The sequence below is a fragment of the Pleurodeles waltl genome, chromosome 7 (assembly GCF_031143425.1).
Source record: "Pleurodeles waltl isolate 20211129_DDA chromosome 7, aPleWal1.hap1.20221129, whole genome shotgun sequence".
Classification (NCBI taxonomy): domain Eukaryota; kingdom Metazoa; phylum Chordata; class Amphibia; order Caudata; family Salamandridae; genus Pleurodeles; species Pleurodeles waltl.
The window spans coordinates 1,325,626,231-1,325,640,794 of record NC_090446.1 but is presented as its reverse complement, the minus strand read 5'-3'; the positions used below and the strand labels follow the sequence as shown (position 1 = coordinate 1,325,640,794).

The window sequence follows — 14,564 nt, the reverse complement described above, 5'->3', positions numbered from 1 at the left end:
TAACACCTGGGTCAGGGATGGCGTTAAAGGACAAGTGGGCTCAAAATGAGCCCAGAGTGCCCTCCCCTGCCCCCAGGGACCCCCCCTGCCACCCTTGCCCACCCCAGGAGGACACCCAAGGACGGAGGGACCCATCCCATGGACATTAAGGTAAGTTCAGGTAAGTATTTTTTTTTTTTTTTTTTTGTGGCATAGGGGGGCCTGATTTGTGCCCCCCTACATGCCACTATGCCCAATGGCCATGCCCAGGGGACAGAAGTCCCCTGGGCATGGCCATTGGGCAAGGGGGCATGACTCCTATCTTTACAATGATAGGAGTCATGTTGATGGGGGATGGGCGTCGAAAAAAAATGGCGCAAGTCGGGTTACGACGATTTTTTCGACGTAACCTGACTTGCCCCATTTTAAGACGCCCATACGCCATTTTCCCCCTACGCCGGCGCTGTCTGGTGTACGTGGCTTTTTTCCACGCAAACCAGGCAGCGCCGGTCTGCTTGCGCCGGCTAACGCCATTCCATAAATACGGCGCCCGCATGGCGCTTCAGAATGGCGTTAGACGGCGCAAAATTTTTTGACGCTAAACTGCGTTAGCGCAGTTTAGCGTCAAAAAGTATAAATATGGGCCTTAATCTTTCACATTGTGTTTTATTTTAGCTCTCATTAGGACCTTGGGGAGGAGGTACTCGTGTTTTCAAACGCTCTTGACCAATCGCTGTACACCTCCATTATGGAGAGGAGACTGCTGTGCTTAAAGTATTAAATGAAATGTGAGGTGGCCCCTGGATGTTTCAAACTGGTATCCTTAACACATTATGGGCCAGATGTAGCAAAGCTTTAGCGAGTCGCAAACGGCGAAAATCGCCGTTTGCGAGTCGCTAAAGGCCCTATGCCATGTAGAAATGCATTTTGCGAGTCGGAACCGACTCGCAAAATGCATTTCCGAGTCGCAAATAGGAAGGGGTGTTCCCTTCCTATTTGCGAGTCGCTATGGTATGCATTTTCATTTGCGACCGCAATTGCGGTTGCAAATGAAAGCGCAGTTACCGTCCAGTTGAAGTGGATGGTAACCCAGGCGCAAATGGGAAGGGGTCCCTATGGGACCCCTTCCCCTTTGTGTCTGGCACTAAAAATAAATTTTCAGAGCAGGCAGTGGTCCAATGGACCACTACCTGCCCTGAAAAATACCGAAACAAAAGGTTTCGGTTTATTTTTCAAAGTGCAGCTCGTTTTCCTTTAAGGAAAACGGGTTGCACTTTGAAAAAAAAAAACTGCTTTATTTAAAAGCAGTCACGGACATGGTGGTCTGCTGTTCCCAGCAGGCCACCATCCCCGTGAGTGCCCTGAATCGCTATGGGGTCGCAAATTGCAACCTACCTCATTAATATTAATGAGGTGGGTCTTTGCGACCCCATAGCGACTCGCAGAAGGTGTCTGAGACACCTTTCTGCATTCCAAATTGCGAGTTGCAATTTGCGAGTCGCTGGGACTCGCAAATTGCAAGTCGCAATTTGGAATAATGCTACATCTGGCCCTACGTGTGAAATCTTACCATTCTACATCGCCACTGGTCTTAACTGGTATAAAAGTTACTTTGCTTCCCTAGAGGATTGGAAAACAAAACAAAACATAGGCAGGAAAGGTAAGAAAGGCAGTGGTACTCACCGTAGGAAACAATTTTACGGCATAATCCCATTTTTACTTTGGAGTGGTGATGTTACCAGACTTACTCCAAAAGTCTTTAAAACAGATATTACCACGCGTTACTCTCCAATCCAAATGGTAAATCTAAACTAGTCTAAAAAATTACCCATAGTAGTATAGCTAACATTTGTTAACTGTATTTACCCTGGTGGTCTTTGTACCCAGTATTTTGGACCTACGTATATGTGTACTCTCTTCATTTAAGATCTGCTGTTACTTTAGAATCTTAGAAGCACATTTGTTACAATGGTGCAATTGCAGATTCAATAACAGAATGATAAGGAAATTGCTATTTTATTTTTTAACGTTTGGAGTCAAAGTCCTAACCTTCGAAGCACTGAAAATAAATAGGGGCATATTTACTAAGGTTTTGTGCAGGTACTCCTGTTGTGCATTCCTTCGATTTACTTACCACGCCACCAGCCCCTCACCCGACTGTATCATTATCACCCGTTACCACTCATCCTGAGGATCTGGGAAGGATGAAAGTTTGAGAGGAACTAATGTGATCCAAACCTGCAATTTGAAGCTTTCATGCTGATTTCAGTAGCCATCTCCTTATCCCTTAAACAAACTCACAGTTATAAAGACCCTTTCCCGTGTTCCTTTCTTAATGCATCATTCTGGCTGCTATTCGGTGCCTTACAGACATCAAGATCGAAAGATCCACCAAGAAAGCCATGTCTGATTGAAAGCGGTCTTTCTGAACCACCCAACAGTTTGCAAATCTCCTAATTTTTCAATGAAATACACTGCACTGACCCAATTTTATTGGTGAAGTTCATGTCTTATGTACTGAGATGAACTCGTTGTTAAACCTCTCCATCACCAGGATAATGGCATGGTGGTCACCTCCATCAAATGCTTTAAGGACCACCCTCTGCAGGTGTAGAGGCGCTTCTCTAAATATTATCAAATTCATCCATATTAGCATTTCTGAAGTATTCATGTTTCTTTAGCTAGTTTCTGAACCACACTTCTGTGCTGCAGCTCGTCCATCCCATGATTGCATGTAAACAACAACTTCTTCTCACTTGATGGCAGTTCTCCACAGCTCATGTGCATATTGTGTTGGCCTGCGTGCGGGAAATCCTGCCAAGCAGCTCGAGGCATCCCAGGTCACTGCAGATTACCAAGTCACAGTCTGCCCTGCCTGCTAGTAGGAACCTGCAATGAGGATATTTCAGTCACTTGTATCTACTTAGGGACACAATCAGACAACTATTCCTATAATTCATCAAGCAAATGTAAGGGTCCACATGTGAGGCATTCCCTAAAGAGTTTGTCTACGTTTTTTGCATAAAAGAACAATAATTTTCTTCACACTCTCAAACAATCTCATTGTCCCCCGATGCATTATCAACTTTATATCTTCCCCAAATCAACTTTTAAAGAACTATAACTAGGGACTAATGCATTTGCAGGTAATTTAGTAATTCTTCAGGAGTATGTATCTGATGTCATTGAGGATGTTAATAGGCTTGTATGATGTTGCAGAAGTTCTTGAGTGTGGTCTGCAGTGACATAATGCAAGTGAGTGATATCACTAGCGTGACTAACTTTGTAGAAGTCGTTGGTTGTTGCCCTTAGTGATAGCATAGAGATCTTAAAAGTGGATGATTGTGCTCTAGAATGACCGTCTTGAATGTGCTGGTTGTGGTCTCAAGAGAATGCATTTTAATAGTTGGTACTGCCCTTGATAGGCAGCATGCAAGTAGTGGACTTTGCATTTGAATGACATCATGGAACATATTGGGTGTGGTGTTGAATGAAATTGTAGAAATGCTTGACTGTGGTACTGAGTGGGATAGCGATAGTTGGCTTGGTCCTGAGTGGCATCACGAAAGTGGTTGGTGCAGCTCTTAAGTGATGTCATAGAAGTGGTCGATTGTGGGCTTAAGTGATATAACAGAAATGGTTGGAGGTGGTGACAAAAGACTCCACAGAAGTTGTTAGTTTTGATCTTGAGTGGCCTTATACAAATGGCTGAGTTTGCTTAAGAGTGGCATAATTGGAGTTGGTTGTAGTATTGTGTGACATCACTGGTCTTCAATGACAACATAGAAGTGATGGATGTTGTTTTGAGCAACACCACAGAGTGGTTAATTAGATTTGTTGATTGTGGTCTCGGGTGACATTAGTGAACATAATAATTTGTGGTCTTGACAAAATATGCACAGTATATGATTCAATTGTTCATACAGCTACAACATAATACCATGTAGCTGGTTTGCAAAGCTGCATTGACAAACTTAGGCGAGTCAACAGTAATAAACAAAGGTAAGGCGCATAGAATGGTGCTAACCCTGAGAACTTGTCTTTGAAACCATAAAACTAGGCCTATATCCCTGAGACTCACTGTGGACAAAGCTTGAGAGTTCCCAGGTATGCAAATAGTCATAAGTTGGAAGGCAAGATGAGGCCAGTGATGAAGTGTCAGTATAACATTATGAGATTTGAAGTTTTAAGACTGTAAGCACGTTGAATCCCAGGCCCAGCAGAAATCTTCTGACGAGGTAGGGAACCTCAAACTAGGCTGCCCGGTGTTGCGGGTAAGCAAAGGGGTAACTCTCCGAAGTGGATGTGCTGTACCCAACTCAATTTCCATTCTCTCAGCAGAAACATTGAATGTGCTTCGTCCTTCAGCATGCTGCAATTTCTGACACCACTTTCTTGGGGAAAAAATGGTACTGTAGCACGGTGGGTTCTAGAAAGAAAGAAAGAAAGTTCATGAGAAAAGAGAGGTATTTCACATTTTTAAGTGCGGGAGAAGGCAAATGCGCATGTTAGACTATATTCTGGAATGCACAAAGTCATTGCGCTAAAAACATCAGAACTCGCAACTAATCCAATACAATTGTAGCATAAAACGGCTGTCTATCAAGTAACTTTTGAGGGTCACATAGGCAGTGGCACCGACTGCTGTTACTTTTAAGGAGCAAGCATGTTTCCTCTCCTGGGATGACCTAACGAGTGGCACACTGCAGCCAAAAACAATATGGAAACTTTATTTCCAGAGCATATTGAACAGTGGACTCATTAAAATTTGATTGCTGTCCCCATATGTACCATTGCAAGCAGCTAAATTCTGGGTGTAGAGATTGGGGTCTGTCCATAAAAAACACCATAAAAGGATGGGTGGAGATTTACAGCTTCCCCTGAACGCACTTTTTACTTTTCATCAACACTTCTGTTAGTATGCCTGGAAAGCTTCACCAGACACAGGTTTCCAGGCTTACTGCTTTTGATGTCATGTTAAAATTACCACTGTCCCAGATTACTGCTTTGAGAATTGCAGTAGGATAGAAATTCGAACAGAGGAAAAGGGGCCTCCTGTGCAAGTGCACCCTATTTTCTCTGGTGGGAAACCTTTTGACCAATAGAGAAAGCTCTTGCCCTAGACCCACAGCAATTCTGTGGGTGATCCCTTTCCCAGTCCATACTTCAAGGGAAATTACTTTGCCCTTGTCTGGAATAAATCTTCAACCATATCCAGTCTGGAAATGGCTAGGATCGACGATTAGGAATGCCCACAAATGGACATGTGTAGCTGCTCCCAAACCTTTAAGTCAAGTCATGCCTTTGAATGCCTTCTACAACCCATTAAGTGGAGTTTCCCCCTGCAGCTTTTGGCACAATTGTTGCCCAGAAATCTGTAGCAAAAAATGCATTTATGCCCATCAGGCAATGCTTAATGTATGCTGGTGTGTGCAGGTGCTCAACATCGGCACTTATTTTTAAACACAACACTCATCAGAGTACACCAAATTGTGGTGCTCACGGCCTATTTTGAGCAATCCTTGCCAGGTTGTTTAACAATTCAATATACTGCAAACATATACAGAACGAGAACTTCCAGGCCTTCCGTAAAGAGGGGGGTTCCTGGAATTGTCCAAAATTGTCCATATTTATTTAAGTGTGATGATTCTTAAGATGTTAGCACTGGCTTTCAGAAAAAATGGGTGGAACTGTGGATGGTGCCAGCTGCAGTGGAAGCAGGGCCGGCTCTAGGGCGGTGCGACCGGTGCCACCGCACCGGGTGCTAACTTCGGCTGGGGCGCCATGTTTGAAGGTATATTATGGCTTTAAAAGACACTGCTGCGGCGTTCCTTGCCTCCAAAAGTTTTCAGGCAACAATAAATATGGCAAGATAACTCTGGTGATTAATGTCCTGCCTGAGGAGAGCTCGGATTCTCTAGTGGACGTTTTAAGGTAGCACAGGGGGGTTAATATGCCTGCTGCAAAGAACGTGTACCAGGCAGATGAAGTGCATATAATGCAAATAGGTCAGTGGGTTACTAGAGAGGTCCTTTTGCTACTTGCAGTTTATAAATTAAAATCCTAATATAGAACAGTAATCTGTTAACTGTCATCAAAGAAATGTCAGCATTCTGCAAGGTATAGATTAGAGCGTTATGATTTTTTATTCAGCCTTTCATAATACTAATGTTGCAAAAAGGGTTCATTTGGGTAGAAATCAATGCTTATTATTAAAGAGAACCCCCAATCACGGTGTTACATTTTAAATTCAGAGTTTGTGCTTTTCCAGCCCAAACACTCAAACTATACTGCCTACTAGTATTGGTGAGATGTGACTCCAACATCATGTACTCCTCTGTCTTATGTCACATTTCTTATACACTGATTTACACACCTATGAGTGATTATCTCTGTGTAATGTCTGTGCAATGTAAAGTGCTCTGACACCCTACACTGGCATGAGTGGGTCTATAAAACTAATTAAATGTATTTAACAGAGTGTGGTTATGGAAACTTGAGGGGCACTGTTAAAGGGTGGTAGTGAGGGAATTGGTGGCGGAGGTGGATATTGGGGTTGGGGCAACAAACATTGTCACACAGGGTGCTACCAAGGCTAAGGCCAGCCCTGAGTTGAAGACCTTGGGACCTGACACTTATATTGCCACAAATAAAGTACTTCCACCAGGCATCCCATACTCATACTGTTTTCCACACTGACAGAAAAAGAAACTAAAGTCCAGTGAACTGTTCTCACTTCCAGGTACAGGCCAGGTCTCAACAGAGACACCCGAGAGGCAGCTGGCATAAGTATTTGTGCTGTGTGACAATGGAGGGCCCCATGGTGAGCAGACACAGTCTAGTCTCTCCACGGGAGTCTTCGGGAGGGAAGTGAGGACAGGAGGGCTGGGATTTGTGGGGTGGTACGTGGGGGAGGGATAAAGGATGGGTATATATAGGGGGAATTGGGGAGCGAACGGCCTCTTCCGTGCCTGCCCATCACGCAGTAGGAGGTTCGTGGCTGGGGTTAGTTAGGAAGGGGACGGGTTCATTGCAGTGTTAGGCATAGCGGGAGGCCCTGATGCAGAGGCGGTGAGGGCCACGCTTCACGTCCTTGGCGAAGCCGGCCGGGCCGACCTCCTGAGGCTTGACGTCCTCGACCAGGCCTGGGTCGGAATGGTGCACCCTACGCGTACAGCAGTAGACGGAGTAGCGGCAGCAGTTGCTATGTACCGCTCAACGGGTCACGCACCGTGCAAAAGTCAATGGGGGTAAGAGGGTGCAGCGCTTCCCCTCCCCCGGTGTCAAAAACGGGCCAACGTGTGGGGCCCGAAGCAAAGAATAAGGCAGGTGAGGTGGGGGCAGTGCCCCAAGGTGCCATGGGGGCAAGGCAGGGGATGCAAGAGCAGTTTGGGGAAGCAGGCACTAGTGGTGAGGTCTATAGACCTTTGAACCCTGTAGGCAGTGACCATCACTGGGTGTAGGGGGAGGGTGGGACTCCTGGCAGAGGAATGGCAGGGGAAGGACCAAGCAAGGTAGGGGGTCTAGCCAGTTTAAGCCGCAGTCTGGGGGCAGCAAGGAGGTTGGTAGGGCCATGGAGGGGCAGAGACAGGCAGCTGAGGGCAGTGCAGGCCACACAAGGGGGACTACGTGGGCAATCCACCGGGGGCAGTCAAGGGGCACAGACTGGTCCACTGTGGACATAGAGGCCAAAATCAAGGAGCAAAGACAGACGGCTGCAGAGGTGGGCCCAGCTCTGTAGAGAGAGGGGGTAGTCCTTGGGCAGGGAGCATCAAATGAAACAGAAGTCAGGTGAGGAGGTCTTTAGGGGCAGTGAAGATACCGGGGTAGGTCAGGGTAGCTGGGTATAAGTTCCCCACAAGGTGAGATGTAGGAATCAGGAGGCTGGTGTGGCCGGGGGATCCTACTGAGCGTGGGGTAGGCCAGGAGGGGTGGGGAGAGTCAAGGTCTGTGGTGGAGGCTGGCAGATGACGGCGTTGGACAAGGAGGAGAGTGGTCACAAGGCGGCAAAATGCGAAATGCTCAGGGGCTGTGGAAGCCCAGCTGAGAGGTAAGGGTGAATGGTGGTCTGTGAGCGGTGCAGCGCCAGCCCAGTTAATGGCTTGTACGCACAAGTGGGTGGAGGTAGGGGATTCTACTGTTCATGAGGATCCTGGAGCAAGTGTAGCACAGATGGGAGACAGTGCAAAGGCGACTGACAAGGGGACGTCGATGGCTGGTGAGGATAGGGCAAAGACCAGGTAGAGGGGACTGAGGTTGACGGGGAGGACAGTGGGGAGGCATTAGAAGAGGCTCCAATATATTGGTTTAGCGATGCTCTTAGGTTCTCAAGTGGCCGACAAGACCGAGGCTAGAATTTGGCACCATTAATATGTGGACGTTTTCAAGCTCCTGCACAGGGATATACAGGCAAAAGAGGGATCTAAAGAGGTGAAATGGGAATTGGCAAGGAGGCCCCAGGTACCAATAACCATGGACAACTGGACCTCGGCATTCTTAATATATGCCAGCATTTATTGCGAGAAATATCCAGGTAGGGCCATAGCGTAGTTTAAGTTTATGGACATCATCGGCAAGATCAAAATGCATTTTGGGGGTTTTGTGTGGCTCAGTTATAACAAAGAGTTCAGGGCGAGAGTGAGCATTAATCCGGATAAGCCTTGGTGGGACGTGAATCCCGAACTGTGGATGCAAGGGATGGCATCCTCACACTCGGCGACATCAACGCATACTGCTAGCATTCTGCCTGTAGTGTACAAGTCTTTTCAGTCACTTTCCACTCGAGGGCTGGTATGACTCAGCAAACCCAGGCTCCTACCTCAGGGGCATGCTGGAATTTTAACAAAGGTTTCTGCTCCAGACCCGCATGTAGATTCAAACACGAATGTTTGAAATGTGGAGGTAGACACCAGGTCATGCAATGCTTTTCGCTGTCCAGCCCGGCAGAGCAGTGGAGATCGGCCAAAGGTAGGGGGATGCCTGGTGCTCCTGTGCCAAAGGGCTCCTATGCCAATCAAGTTGGAGGGACTGTTACCTTGGTTGCGCATGTACCTGGATGGGACATAGTGCGGAAATGGGAATGGGGTTTCAAGGATGGGTTTCGCAAGGGTGAACAGGGGCCGAGAGCGAGGAGGTGGGTGGACAATTTGCAGTCCACCAAGGAACTGCCACAAGTGGTGGCTGCTAAAGTGTTGAAAGGGGTGTCTGAGGGCAGGATTGCTGGTCCATTTTACAACTAGCCCATGGAGAATCTGATGATTTCGCCTTTGGGAGTGTTACCTAAAAAGAGTAAAGGGGAATTCCGCCTCATACACCATTTTTCCTGGCCAGAAGGGCGTCGGTGAACGATTTCATCATGCAGGAGGATATGCGGGTGGTATTTGCATCAGTGGACGATGCCATTCGGCTTGTTCGTGGATATGGCAGAGGAGCTGACTTAGCTAAGTGTGACATCAAACTGGCTTTTAAGCTGCTGCCTATCCATCCTGAGGATTTTACCTTGCTGGGGATGGAACTGGACGGGGCAATCTATGTGCATTGAAACGGTTTCAACAGCTGGCTCAGGAGGTGGGCGTTCCTTTGGCTCTAGAAAAAACAGAGGGCCCCAGGCGGGAGTTGACATTCCTAGGGATAGAACTGGACACTGAGGCATTGGTGACTAAATTACCGGCTGGGAAAGTGGATGAGATTCTGGCCTTCCTGAAACTAGTCAGATCCATGCATAAAATTGAGTTGCCTATGGCTCAACAGCTCCTGGGTCTCCTTAATTTTGCATGCAGGGAGTTTCAGGGAGGGGCAGGACTTTTTGCAGGCACATGGGACTGGCAATGTCGGGAGCATCTCTCCCACATCACAGGATTCACATCTCAGTAGACGTGCAGGAGGACATCAGAGTGTGGGATAAATTCCTGATGAATTTCAATGGGGTCTCAATGACTTTCCGGGAGGAAGACACGATTTGGCAAGTCCGGATATTTTCTGACACAGCCAGGGCCTCTGGTTTCGGACTGTTCTGGGACGGTAGGTGGTGCGCAAAGGAATGACCAGCACAGTGGCTTGCTCAGGGAAGGAGCATTGCCTTTTTGGAATTTTTCCCACTGCTGGTGGCATTGACAGTGTGGGGAGACGAACTGGCCAACAGGACAGTGGTATTTCATGTGGATAACATGACAGTCGTGGACCTGGTCAACAGACAGAGGGGAAAAGGTCTGAGGGTATTGAGGCTACTGAGAAGTTTCATGCTTTGATGTTTAACTTTCAATATCGTTTTCAAAGCGGCGCATATTCCAAGGGTGAACATTGCTATGGCAGATTACGTGTCTCGTTCACAGTGGCTGCGGTTTTGCAGTTTGGTGCGAGGAGCAGAGCAGCAGAAGACAGCGGTCCCGGCACACATTTGGGAGTGGAGGGCGTGATGATCATTAGGTTGGTGGAGATGTCCTTAGCAGAATTCACTTGGAAGAGCTATGGCTGTGCACAGTTTGAGTTTCAGAATTTTGAAAGTTTCTAAGGGGATTTTTGGGTACAGGGTAGGAGCACATTGGAGTCCCGGGTTTTGCATTTTGGATTGTTTCTAATACAAAAGGATTTGTCTCCAGCCACAATTGGTGGTAAGTTGGCAGGTGTTTCTTTTTATGGCCAATTGTTTTTTTGCAATGATCTGGCCAAGGATGATATATTGGGAAGAATGTTGAAGAGCTGGGGTAAGGTTAGGTGGGAGATTGGCAAAGTTGTGATGGAAGCTATTACTTTTGATTTGTTATTGGAACTGCTGCATGTTTTGCCGGTTTGTTTTGTGGATGCGCATGAGCTTGCATTATTCAGGTTGTGCATGGTGTGGATGTTGTTTGGGGCATTCCGGGTGTCTGAACTTTTGGGGGTAGGAAGGGCTGTGGGCGTGAGAGGTGTGCTTTCATGGGGAGCACTTAGGTATCTGGCTTCGAAGGTCAAAGACTGATCAAATGAGGAGGGGGAAATGGGTGTGGTTGTGCTGCATGCCTGGTTTCGGAGTGGGTTGGTTTTAGGTCCCGGAGGGCGGCCATCGGGGTTGGCGTATTTAGTCACGCAGATGGGACAAAGCTCACAGCATTCCAGTTGTTGTCGGTACTGCGAATGGCATTATGGTGGATCGGGAGACAGGCGCAGTGCTATGTCACTCATTCTTTCCGAATAGGGGTGACAACAGCGGCAGATCATTTTGGTTAGGACTGGGCACAGATAAGGGGCTTTGGAAGGTGGTGATCTAAGTGTTGCGAGCGATATGTGCAGGCTTGATTGTGGTACCGTACTCAGTTGTAGGAGCTTGGGGGGTTTGTTCCAGGAGTGGGGGGAGCGGGGTTGGTATGTTTTTCTATTAACATTTGTTCTCTTAGTAGGTTGTGTGAATGGCCCCAGGAGTTCGAAAATGGTCACTTGGTAGGTCGGGCATTCATTCATACACTGGGTGGCGAAGTATGCTAAAAGGCAGATTTATGGACATTCCAAAGGAATGCCGAGTAGCCGTCATGAGGTGTTGCGGTAGGGGAAGAGCAAAATGAGATGGGGTGCCTTACTTCCTTTCTGAACATCTATGATGCTGAACAGGGAATGCCCGGATCTTTTATTGTTGCACCTGGGGGAGAATGATCTGGTGCGGCTCTCTGGGCTCACCCTACTGCAACATATGCAACGTGATTTGGAGTTGTTCTGTCAAAAGATGAATGGCACATGCATAGTCTGGACTGAGTTTGTGCCCAGGGGGAAATGGAGAGGGGCAATGAAACATAGGGCTATGGAAAAGGCTTGAAGGAAGCTCAATTGGGCAATGATGGTTTTTTGTTGGGTACATGACATTAAAGTACTGAAGCATGAAGGGATTACAGAAGAAGAAGCAGGTCTATTTAGGGATGACGGTGTGCACCTGTCTGAGTTGGGTAATGCATATTACCTTAAGGAGCTGCCCTTGATTGTGGGGGACTTGTGGGGCAAAAAGATGTGGCTCTGAGAGTCTGTGTAAGGGTGTGCAATGGTGCAGTGCATTCACTGGTGGGGCAGCAAAATGCCTAAAGGGTTTGTGCTGGGTGGCAGTAGATGGGGGAAGGTGGAGAGTCAGATGCAGGCCTGGCCCCCCTTCCAGGGGGGGAAAAGAAGTAGGTCAAGGATAGCAGTGTGGGTGATGCCCAGCAGGCTGGAGACGAAAGGAAAAGGGGGATGTGTGGGTGTATGGAAGTGGAAGATGGATGAACAAAGAAAAAGTGAGGGGAATGAGTGAAAAGGAAGATTGGGGAAAAGTTTCAAAGGGTGGGGCTTAAAAGTTAGAGTTCATTTGATCATGTTAAAATGTTATGTTGCTAAATGTAATTCTGTCCTAAGTAAATGGCCTTTTACACTATAATAAACTTGTGTCACTGACTGTGTCCCGAAGAGTGAGACATAGTCTAAAATGTAAACCGTATTTCTGATAGCGACTCCCACTGCAGATTCCTCACCTTGCTGTGAATTTCCCCAGGCGCCAGACTTGATTGGGACACTTCAATAGCAATTGGGGAATTTGTCATCATCTTCAAATATACTAGATCATGTTCAGAAAAGCTGTACCGGCGTTTTCTGGGACGGGTCGAGCCTCTGAATTTATAAAACTGTTGGATCCGGGTTTGACATCAGTGATATCACAGTGCTGGTGTGGAGCTCAGGCCTGTGGCATTAGTCTCTGTGCTGTGAAAGGCATCAGACATTGCACCAGGGCAGTACTCAGTGGCAACGTGTTCAATGAAGGGGCCAATCCCGGACGGGGGAACAAGGGGTGCAGGCAACGTAGAGGATGAATCTGTTGACAGGCTTCCGGCAGGCTGCCACATCAGATATTTGCCATTCGAAGGTGCTCCAGTGGAAACCGGTGGCTACTAAAACTGTTGCCCTGAGCCTCTCTCAGCTGATGGAGTTTTGCGCTGTAGCAGTCCCCTTGACGCGAAGTTGGAGCACAACTACTGGTGGAGTCCGTTATGAGGAACTTTTTCCTGAGGGAAACCTGTCTGTCAGAGGCAGCAGTGTTGGCTGTGGATCTGCATCGGAAGGTGCAGAAAGGCACTGATGTCAACGTGTGGAGTTATAGTGGTCTCAACATCACACTCAGACCTGAAGGACCTGTCACAGGGTCAGACGACGCCATCTGTCTGTGCGTAAGGGAATTGCTATTAAAAGTTCCTGGACCGAGTGCTGTGCCTGGGGAAATTCACAATGTGAGAAATCTGCACTAGAGTCTCTACCTGGAAAGGCATTACCAAAGGTAAGTGCCTGGTTCTTCAGACATAATGTACGAGTGTTTTAAATTAGTTGGAATGTTTTCCCCTCTGGGAAACTGAAGTAGACATGTTCATGCCACGAACCATGAACTAAATAGAATGTATTTTCTGCGATACAAATAGTAGGCATTTATTTATTGTTCAGGTAGTCGTAGATTAGACCTTTAGAAGCAAACCAATAAAATACATCAATAAGTGTACTTAGGAGCTCCATAAAGGATGAGCTGTGACGTCAGAACTCATAATCAAATCAAATAAAAGCTCACATCAACTAATAGTGCGAGATAAGATTTCACAGTAAATATGTAATTTGTATTTGCTCTTTTCAGGGGACTGCATTCCGCAGTCGCGCAAACGAATATCTCCTGAAATATAAACATGTGTCCTACACTGCAGGTCTCTTACCATCATAGCATGCCGGCAAAGGGAGCTTGCCGTCAAAGCATCGGGATGGCACCTTGTAGCTACAGCTGCTGGTCTGGTTGCGACAGAAAAATGTGACCGTTTCCAGGTGATGTACTAGCCCCTCTGGTATCTCGGTGATCCACAGCTTCTTCCCCTTGTATAGCACCCGGCTTCGCTGAGCTGTGATCTTACACCGGTCTGTGGGAGAAGGGCAGAGAGGGAGAGCAGAATAAGAACAGTGTGAGTACACCTGGGAATATGTGTCGCTGCGTCCACTCAGCATCCACCCATACATAACTGCACAATATGACATTGTAGCTTAAAGCTATCACTGGACTGCGCATTACCATATTATATTTTGGTATGCTTTGTTACACAAAGTTATGGAATGGTATGTTGTTCTATGCCCTGTTATAATATGGTATGTTAATAATATTTATTCAAACTATTATGCTAAATATGCTATGTTATGGACCATGTATAAAGTATGAGATTCCAAAACCAGGCATATTATTAGTGCCGGAGTCTCAGGCTGCCTAACATAACCCAGGAATGAGTGACATCACGACCTAGGCTCGAAAGATAAAAACGTTCAGGGTGCGCCTCAAAGAGAGATACCCATCAGCTGATGTGACCTGGAGAGTCTTTCAGCTGAAGCACTGGCTGCCTGTACAAACTGGGTTCTACCGCCAAGGCTCTCATTCGTAAACCTGGGAATCACGAATAAGAGTGGTCTTGTGCTCCTGCAAGAAATGCTAGGCCATACAGGCAGCCGTGAGGGCTGTCTTCTGTTGGACAATCAGTGCAGTGCCCACAGGAAAGGTGACATATGGTCTCTGTAGCAAATCCACCTTTTCTGCATAATCAGCCCAGATTGTTTACCTTTTTTTAGACCCTGTT

The 14,564-nt window shown here is 47.0% G+C and overlaps 1 protein-coding gene across 2 annotated transcripts in view; it reads right to left on the bottom strand.

Annotated features, from left to right (window-relative positions):
• Nucleotides 1–350: 350 nt before the first annotated feature.
• The window catches only part of LOC138246252 (beta-2-glycoprotein 1-like), a 70,128-nt gene continuing 55,914 nt past the window's right edge, over nt 351–14,564 (bottom strand). The window contains exons 7-8 of one of the 2 annotated variants that reach the window (XM_069200669.1): nt 13,665–13,862; nt 351–4,408 (exon numbers count right to left, since the gene is read on the bottom strand). In XM_069200669.1, the coding sequence (XP_069056770.1) occupies nt 4,344–4,408; nt 13,665–13,862 (263 nt within the window). In that variant the 3' untranslated portion in view covers nt 351–4,343. The remainder of the gene's footprint in view (nt 4,409–13,664; nt 13,863–14,564) is intronic. The other variant, XM_069200670.1, reaches the window with a different exon arrangement.